Source organism: Dipodomys ordii, unplaced genomic scaffold (assembly GCF_000151885.1).
Source record: "Dipodomys ordii isolate 6190 unplaced genomic scaffold, Dord_2.0 Scaffold38, whole genome shotgun sequence".
Taxonomy (NCBI): Eukaryota; Metazoa; Chordata; class Mammalia; order Rodentia; family Heteromyidae; genus Dipodomys; species Dipodomys ordii.
Window position 1 is genome coordinate 4,808,042 of NW_012267254.1, and position 10,387 is coordinate 4,818,428.

The 10,387-nt window shown below is 37.0% G+C and overlaps 1 protein-coding gene across 1 annotated transcript; it reads right to left on the minus strand.

Moving 5' to 3' along the window:
- Window positions 1–809: 809 nt before the first annotated feature.
- LOC105986931 (olfactory receptor 10A7-like) lies at window positions 810–1,715 on the minus strand. The gene has a single exon (XM_013018066.1). The coding sequence runs from the start codon at window positions 1,713–1,715 to the stop codon at window positions 810–812; it is 906 nt and encodes a 301-aa protein (XP_012873520.1).
- Between the last annotated feature and the right edge of the window lie 8,672 nt (window positions 1,716–10,387).

Genomic DNA, 10,387 nt, shown 5'->3' on the forward strand with positions numbered 1-10,387 from the left:
TGCTTCATGCACATTTCTTTAAAAGTAGTCTACTAGTGGTTTTCCATATGTTCTGCTAGACTCTATCTTTGTCTTCATAATTTCAAGCCAGGTAGAGGTACAATATTATTATAAAACATTTTATACAGTCTGCTTTCCAGCCAGAACTCTAATAATGGTGTTGAAGAAACTGAACATATCTTCTTCACTTACAGAGCTTCCCTCTTCTTACAGGGGCAACACAGTTAGCATTTCTCCTCCAACCCTATACACTTAGTTCCCCCACTTGTTTAACTGACATTTTCAACATAACTCTTTGATATGTATCCATGCTTGTGTGTGTATCATATGCTGCTTTGTGTTGTAGTTTCTTTTCAAAATCAGTCTACTCTTCTTAACCAAATAAAAACTAGAACTGGACTTTATAATTTTATTAATGTTTACTGCATTATTATTACCACACAAATGTGATTCTATGTGATATTTCAATATGGAAATTGAACACAACAACAATCTATCTGACAATTCTTCCTTCCAGAATGGAGGTTTTGGAGGGTGCATGCAACAATGATATATTATATATCCTAGAAGGTTTGCATCCCATCTTGGAATCTAAATATGCTTCCAGAAAACTAGACCATTTCGGAGACTGAGCCCACTCTTTATCCAAATTGTAACACTTGAAGATTAGTCAATATCTGTGATTGTGAAATTTATAATCTACCATAGGCCTTTCTAATCTAATTGGGAATTCCTTGAGGGTGGAAAGAGTGTTTTGACTTCAAGCTTCCATGGTTGTTGTTGGCTGGATAAAGCTATTGATTAAAATATCAAATCTTCAATTTATTCAGAGCCTCTTTGATATCATTGTTTTTGAGGCTGTAGATAAAAGGATTACACATAGGAGTTACAACTGTATAGAACAAAGAGAAAGCCTTATTGAGTGATGACCCCTGGCCAGCCAAGGGTACAGCATAGACTAAGATTAAGGTCCCATAAAACAAAGTCACAACTACTAGATGAGAGGAGCAAGTAGAGAATGCTTTCTGCCTACCTTGCGTGGAAGATATATGCAAGACTACAGAAAGAATCTGCCAGTAGGAGGCTAGAGTTAACCCAAAGGGAGCTAGGGTTACCAAGGCTGTTAGACTCATGCAGACCAGGTTGACCACATGGGGATCAGAGCAGGAGAGCTTCTGTAGAGGTTTCAAATCACAAAAGAAATGGTCAATCTCATTGCCACCACAAAAGTTCAAGCTGGATACCATAGCAGCCTGGAATGCAGCTGCCACTGTGAATCCACTAAACCATGAGCCAATGGCTAGGCCCACACACAGGGTTCGATGCATTAATGTTGCATATTGCAAGGGCCTGCAGACTGCCAAGTACCGGTCATATGACATCACAGCCAGTAGATAACACTCAGCGCTGCCCAATGCCCCAAAGAAATAGAGTTGAATAATACAACCTACCATGGATATCACTCTTTTTTCCCTCAACAAGTCCACCAACATTCTGGGTACAATGTTGGATGTATAACAGACCTCCAGGCATGAAAGATTTGCCAGAAAAAAGTACATTGGCATCTGGAGTCTTCTTTGAGTGCACACTAGCACCACCAAGAGAATATTTCCAGAAACGGTGACCATATAGACAATACCAAATACCAGGAAGAGCAAAGGACTCAACTCCTTGAGGTCTCCAAACCCTAGTATGATGAACTCAGTTACCATCATAGTAGTGTTTCTTAGTCCTTCTGAAGGCAAAATCTCCTGAGAAAGTCTTAGCTTTTCCATATCAAGGTATCAATTACTCTACCACTTAGATGTTCCACAGTCCAGTTTTGTTGGTGAGCATGGTATTTCTTGGGTATCAGTTCTTATGAGAAGCAGTTCAATTTCTTTTCAGAAAACTGTTTCTAGGAACCAGGTGAATGTGTCATCTGACCAAGGTGTAAAATGAGGATGAGGAGACTTAATAGGAGAAGAAATAGCTAAGAGAAAATCTAGCTTAATTTTTTAAGGGAACAATCATACTTCTAGTAAGTTGACACTTCATGGTTCATTTTCAGAGATGGATGGGGTCCATGTTTGGAATCTGTTGTGTGACTGAAAAAGAAGAAATTCTTTAGGAAAATCTTTATTAAATGTTGACAACTCCAAGAAATGTCCAGATAGCAAATTGTACTTAGGGCTTTCTTGAACAGAACATGAAGTGAAGGTTGAAATATGACAGAATTGAAGCAGAGAATTCTTCCATTGAGGTAACAGGACCATCTATGTTTGTTGGGTAGCTACATCCTTGAGGTAGCATAGCCACAGTTTCTGGAAAAAGCAAGTTGCAGGAAACCAGATATCCATTCTAAAAATTGATAAATTTCTTATTTTAGCATGTTGTCCTCAAAAAGGCTGGAATTTATGCTTGCAAAAATGTTTCAGCTGACATCTGAAACTACAGGTTAAATTCATGTTACATACACCTAAACTAACACAGACACATATGTATACACATTTAAAGGTATTCACACATATAAAGAGAAAAGGAACATTGTTTTTTTCAAAGTTAGTCTTGTACTATGGGACTTCGCAAGCAATTAGACATGCTGGCCTTAGAGGGTTATTGGCCAAATATGCATATGCCTCTGAAGCAGTGGGAAAGAAACTAGTATGTTTGTTCAGTCAGTTGTGTCATCATTGGTCTGTTTGAAGAACTTTCCAATTATTGGCTGTGTGACACTGTCAAGTTACTTCACTGAGACTTCATTTTCTTATTTGAAAAACAAGGATAAGAATGTTTCCTCCCAGAGCTGTGTTTTGTAAACCAATTTGAACAGTGTTTGGACACATAATAAGCTAAATAAACATTGAAGATTTTTCATTTACTAAATAATTTTTTTTGCCTTTACTAGGGTTTGAGCTCAAGGCCTTGTGCTTGCTAGACAGGTTTTCTACCACTTGAGGTATGCCTCTAGTTATTTCTCTTTTTGTTATTTTTTTAATTAAGTTTTTTATTGTGAAAATACTGTACAAAGGGGTTACAGTTACATGAGCAAGGTAATGAGTACATTTCTTGGACCTGGCAGGCCTAGACCATGATTCTCCTATTTATATATACCATACAGCTGTGATGACATGCATACATGATCACACCCAGTGTTTTTATTGGTGGAAATAGGATTTTACAATTTTTTACCCACAGGCTAACTTGGAGTCATGATCTCCCAATCTCTACAACCTGAGTAGTTAGTGTTACAGGCATACACCAGTATGAGTGGCTACAAACATCCTCACAGAAGCACCAACCAACATTACTAATAGCTATTCTGGAATAAGATAAAGTAATATAAACACACAAAAGGAAAATTGTATATTTCCCATGATTTCTTTTTTCTTGGGGAGGGGAGGGTCCGGTCACGGGGCCTAAACTCTGGGCCTGAGCGCTGTCCCTCAGCTCTTCAGCTCAAGGCTAGCGCTCTACCACTTGAGTCACAGCGCCACTTCCGGGTTTTTTCTTTTTGCTTATGTGGTGCTGAGGAATCAAACCCAGGGCCTCATGCATACAAGGCAAGCGCTCTACCACTGAGCCACCTTTCTAGCCCTCCCATGATTCCTTAACTGTTAATGATCACCACTTAGTTCTAACACTTAATCTATAGAGTTATGTAAAGATTAGATGAGATCACCTTCAATAAATCATGGTTAGTCACACGACAAAGATGAATTGGCCTGAAGCCATCAAGTGATCTTGTAGCAGAGTCAAGCTTCACAGTTTCTATGTGGCTTTTCCAGGTGTGATCTTTCTACCCCACAAACTGATATATGGCCTGCTATTATTTACATTTACAGGTGCGGGCCCTTCCTTCTCTTTGTGCAAACATTTAAAAGTATGTCCAAAAGGGTTAAAAGCAGACTTTCCACCATGATCTTGTACTTTTAGCTAGCCTTCTCCCTACATATTCATTTTGTACCAGTTCCCCACACACAGGCAGTGGGCAGCCACACTGCTCTCTTTGTTCTGTTTGGTTCCTATTCCTCTCCAGATCCTGACCCTTGTTTCGACCTCTTTTTTGAGGAGGAACTTGATGTTATTATTGGATGTTCTCAGCACAAGCTCCCGCCTCCTTCTCAAGAGCCTTGGCTGAGACTTGTTCTCCTTGGTTTTCCAATACTGAGGCCACCATTAACTGTTTCCTTTAAAAATGAATCCCCACTTTCACTATGCTACTATTTTCTTTCTTTCTTGTTTCATTTTTATTTGTAGTACCTATATCCTACAACATATAGTGCATTATTTTTAGTTCTGCCTAATACCTGTGTCTTTTTAATGAAGGATCCCTGAGACAGGGTTGTACTCTGCTTTATTCACTACTGCATCTTCAGCTCCTAGAACATTGCTTGGCATAGAGGAAGCACAATAAATATTTACTGAGTGACTTTGTGAGGCAGTATGATAGAGCGAACAGTTCTTTGTCTCTGGAGCCAAACAGAACCACATTCAAATCATAGATTTGCCACTTACCTGATGGCTACCCTCTGCCCTTTGAGTAGCCTGTGTTTTTTCTTGAATGCAAAGTAACAGCCTTGACAGAGCTTACTTAAGTGTCCCTGACTGTCTGTTCTATTCTTCTGGATCAAGAATTGGCAAACTTTTTCTTAAAGGAGTAATATTTTTGTTTTGTGGGCCATCCACTCTTTGTTATAAGTATTCAAAAATGTCACTTCATTGAGAATGCACTAAAAGAAATACACAAATGAAAGCAGCTATGTTCAATTAAAATCTCACTTTCCAAAAATATATCTTTTGTGCCTTAGCTTTTTTTTTTGTTTTAGTGCCAGTCCTGGTGCTTGAACTCAAGACCTGAGCGCTGTCACTGAGCTTTTTTGCTCAAGGCTAATGCTCTATAATTTAAGCCATGGCTCCATTTTTGTCCTTTTGCTGGTTAATTGGAGTTAAGAGTGTTATAGATTTCCCTGCCAAGGCTGTATTTGACCCACAATCCTCAGATCTCAGCCTCCTTAGTAGTTAGCTAGGTGTGAACTTGCTAGGTAGTAAGTAGCTAGGTATGAGCCATGGATACCCAGTGAGTTTGCCAATGTGTGTACCTGGATGCCTGACTGCTTATCTGAAGTTTATTTTGCTTTTGCAGTTGAGCTAATAAAGTATGAGCAGAATGAGATGTATAGTTACATACTTTTCATTGGCATTTTTAGACTATGCCCTTAAAAGAAAAGCAGATCATCACATTTCCTTTTACGTCCTTCCCATTGCATAGAACACTAACTTGACAGCCAAATCAGGAGTTCTTTGCTGGATATAAACATAACACACATATTTATATTTTGTATAATTTACGGAGTTTTTTAGTCTTGTTACAACAACCTAGTCTTATTGTAACTAACAAATGATTACCAGTCGCTCTAAGACTACTGTAATAAGTCAATGTAACATATTTAGCATAGTAGTGGACACAGTGTAAATGATAGCTTTCACTAGGATTTCTGTGATAAAGAGAGTTCATCCTTCTTTCTTCCACTGGTATCTGAATACACTCATGTCATGCATAATGACACTTCCACTAATTATGGGACAATATGTGTGATGATGATGCCATACGCTTATAGACTGAGTTGGCAGCATATATCAAAATGTGATAGTGCTCAGTTGGAAGCCATTGCAGATGGTAAAAGGATGCTACAAGAGCTTAATTTTAAACTGTCAACATTTACAAGGTACAGAAAGTATAGCCTGTTTATATCTATTGGAACTTCCGATCAAAAATGTACAGATGTCAGTTTTAAAATGCACAAGAGGACAGAGTACAAAGTTTAAAGAGCTAAGTTACTGCTGAATCCTCTGTGTGCTTTCTTGCTTGGTGAAAATACAGAAAGAGGAAAAAAACAGTCACATAGAGATGTGATTAAAATGCAGCAGCAAGTCCTACTGCACAAGACCGGTTTTCTCCAGTCCCCACTCATCCTGCCAGCTAGCTTCCAAGTGGGTTTTTTTCCCTCTGTTCAAGAAGTTCTTCATGCTCCCTGAGCCTTCCTTTCAAACCAATACCTATTTTTCCCCTTTCATCAAATAATGACTCTCTTAGTCATCACTGCAAGTCTCCTGGACTCTTACAACCTGCTTATGACTCAACCTGCTTTTAGCAAGTGGGCCTCCAGATACAATCCACAATTATCGGGTGGAACTTTGAAAAACATTATTAAAAAGAAAAGAAGTTTTAAAACAGAACTATAGAATGGCCCTCACATATACTCAGCCTATGCCAATGGAAAATGTGTCTCTCTTCTCCATTCCAGGAGAACTATGTGTGTGTGGAGGGGAGGGGAGGCTTGGACATGTCAGTCAAGTAAATTAATTCAGTTGTTTTTAATTCAGGAAACAGCAAAATCTGCTGCTTTTTATAATGGCTATCTTTATTGTTTTAGGCAATAAATACTATAGAATCAATGTGTATTCACAGGCCCATAAATGTAATTTAAGATGCATACCCAAACAAAAGTCCATGGACATAGCAGATGTGGTGCTGGAGCTGTGAGAAGGAAGGAAAGTGTACCTGATGTCATCTACCATCTGAGATTCACATTGAGACCAGAGAACACAGCCTTAAAATACAAATAATAGTCAGAAAAATGGTTCACTTTCATCCAGACAGTTTCACAGAGCACACAATTGCACTGGACTGTGGCCTGGTTAATATCTCCTCCTTCACGATTTCTATGCTCCTACTTGATTCTTCCCTGTCTTTACACATCAAAGCCTGCCAAAGAAGGAAATCCTTCCTTAAGTGCTTCCTCACGTCCAATTCAGAGGTACTGATTGAATTTCAGCTTATCCCATATTAGCTGTGTGAACTTGAGAGAGATTCTGAACCTCTCTGACATACAATTTCTTTATCACTGAAATAGGAATATTGTTATTTACCTTAACTCACATACCGAATGAATACTGAAGATTAAATTAAACAACGTTTTAAAGTATATACAAAATACTTTTAAATAGCCTAACAAGTATTAATATTTTGGTTGGTTCCTAAGATCACATATTCCACATCTGCTAGGCCATAATTTTTAGAAGTAAACCAAAGTAAGAATCTCTTTACATTCACCTGTTGATGCAGCTCGTTGATTCTGATAGACTTAATGTCTTTCCTGCACATAGCCTTTAAAATCATTAAAGATAGAGATGCTGTGGTCTCCTCACACCTCCATGTGGGATGTTCTGTTCACTGAGTTAAAAGAAAACCAATCATTTGAGAAATATTTTTTAAAAAAGAGGAAAAGTACAGTAGCAGTGGACTCATACTTCTGTCCTCAACACTATTATTTACTCTATTGATGGCTGCTAAGCCCTATGGAGGTTGTTAACAGATGGAAATGATATTTGTTGAGTCTAGAAAAGAGAGACAAGATATTTGGGTTTGCTCTTGTATTCCCAATTCTATCTATGTGCTTTTGATATACTTGTGAATAAGTGGATGAAAAATCTGTCATTGATTATATTGGTCTTAAGCATGAAAGCCAAGTCCTGTCCCATAGAACCAGCCTGATGAGTCCCAGGATCCAGAGCCTTGAATCTGACCTACATTGAGATAACATCTGGCTTTGCCTCTTTCTTCTTCTTCTTTTTTACATATCGTTTTTTTTTATTGTGAAAATACCGTACACAAAGGTTACAATCTTTCTTCTCACAGAAGAATATTTCCAAACATTTGGGAGCCATTATCAATAGCTCATGTCAACATAAACCTTTTCTCTTCTTTTTGCATTTTCAGTAAAGGTAGGGGCTAGTGAATATTATTAGGCTGCCTGGTCCTAAGTTCTCTTTCAGATAAAGCCAGTGAATTGAGCACTTTGGTGCTTATTAGATAGTACTGTTTGATCTTAATTTCACATCAAAAGACTAAGAGAAAAATGAACTGAACTCTTGAAAGCCAAAGAAAGAAATGTTCTATGAGGTCTCCTAGAGGAAAGAGTTTTTGCCTATTTTCTTTGTTTTTATTTAGTTTCATTTTATTCTTCTTTATAACCCTGTGCCTTTGTTTGTTTGTTGTCACTGTGCACAGCTCATTTCTTCTATATAATGTGAGTGAGCATAGCAATTAATAAAGTCCTTGAATTATTAAGGGTTCAAGGCTTTGTCACAGGCACCCCAGTCCAGTTCCCTGACATGCCAACCTGGATTTCTGCAGCCTCAAAATCTTCCTTTTGTCTAAGACTTAATCCTTTCAAGTTAAAACAGGGGAAAATTGACTCATGGAGGACTGTGCATATATGACATATAGCACAATCATGATGAATAAGCTACCTTTTGCTTGCCATCAGGTCAGATATATTTTGAAACATTGTGAACCCTGTGAGAGCAGGAGTGCTATCTGTCATTATTCTGTTCCCAAGATCTACATGTTTTGTGTACTTTGTAAATCTTTGGGGAAAGGATAATATTAGAGAATGGAGGGAAGTAACAAAAGGAAAAAAAGGAAAAGGAAGGAGAGAGGGAAGAATGGCAGATATTTCTAAGAAAATCTTCTCAAGAAATAGTTGTACTGGAGTACATTCTAGGACTTTAAGGTTTTTGAGGTTGAAGGGACCATAACTAGACCACAGGTTTGTCTAAATTCAGATGGATTATATAAACTATTCATCATGTCATTTTTTTGAGAATTCACTGAATGAAAGTCTCTGTAGTTCCGATTTTTATTGCCAATAAAGTCAAGCTCATACATACTGGTCTGTAACTTATTGAAATTTTCAGACTACACATTCAGATTCACTATTCCCACTTGAGCTATCAATGCCCTATTTAGGAAACGTAACTGGATTAATATAATCTCTAGAGCTGTCAAACAACTGGTCAATTTTCAAGAGGAAAATAATTCAATCAACCTAGTTGTATTCCCTTCTCTCTACTTCCTTGCCTATATATGACACCTAAATAAATCTTTCTGTATAACACGTTCTCTGGTTTCTTTAGAGGCCAGAAAGAAATTCATGTAAAATTCTGATTAGTTGAGGCTCAAAAAGTTTAATAAACTCTGCTTGGTGAGGATAAACAAACACTGAAATAGAAGTCATTATAACTTAAATTAAGAAAATTGTCCAGAACTTTCCTGCTTGAAATTACATTCATTCAATTTCCCTATACATTCCTCAGTTTAAGCTTCGGCCAAGGTAACAAAAGGTATGAATGACGTCCCTTTGACTCTGAAAGAGTCTTTATCAAGATTCAAGGATGTCCCCATATTTGCACAGTAACTCTAGAAATGTAGACATATATCCTTCCAGAAGATTTCAAAAATAAGTGGTGAATTTAAGAAAATTTTCAGCGGGACCTCCAGAGATTTGGAATTTCTCACAAGACTGAACACTCAATTGTTTAATCATTCTACAGTGTTTTTATTCTCACCTTCATCTCATTGTAATGGTGGCTTCATGGTCATAACAATGTTAGTTGTTAACATGGATTGAGCCTTTACTGCCAGGTAAATTCTATGCTAAAACTTCAGATGGTTGATGCTAATAAAAATTTTAAAAATCACTTTAGATGAATTGACTTATTTTTCATAAATTATCTTACTTAATCTTCAAAACAACTCTGTCAAGTAAATAATAATATATTTTTAGATGATAAATCTGGGGTACTGTATTTTTAGATGATGAATCTAAGATATAAGAAATAAATCAGACTTATTTCATCAGTAAGTTCTGTGTCTCATAAATACAACCCACTCTTTGGCCTCTCTAAATCATATTCTAACACAAAAAAGTAGAAGATATTAGAGAGTAAACTGGGAAACCATATAGGGACTAGCTATTAATTCAGAGGAACTTCATCCATCTTCAGTTCTACAAACATAGACCCAAAACTTTCTACCTCTCATGATGAGCAAAGAGTGACAATTTTAAATACTAAGTAAAGCATAATATTAATATGCAAACTATTATTTAAGTGAAAATATTTCCTAATGATAGTCATATTTTGAGATAGCAAAATGATATAGTCATCCTCAGTATATGAGGGTATGAATTACCCAAATGATTTAGATCTCTAAAGTCTGTGATCTTTTGTCACTTTATTAAAATGAATGTAACTTTGATTATAGGCCAGGTGTCCAGATTGCCTTTTAAATTGATAACAATATAAGATTAGCACTTCATTCTTCAAAATATTCACCCAGTTTATGCAAAAGCACGATTGTTGGCAAGGTAATAATTGGCTTGATTAAGGAAAAGTAGAAGAAGGAAACAAACAGTTATTGACCACCTGCAACATATTATGTCAGGTGTCTCCATATAAATAATCTCGTTATGATAATAATACATATCTCACATAATTGTTCTGAGGACTAAATGAGCCCACCTACATGAAAGTGACCAGGAGGAGGCAGAGAATTATTGAT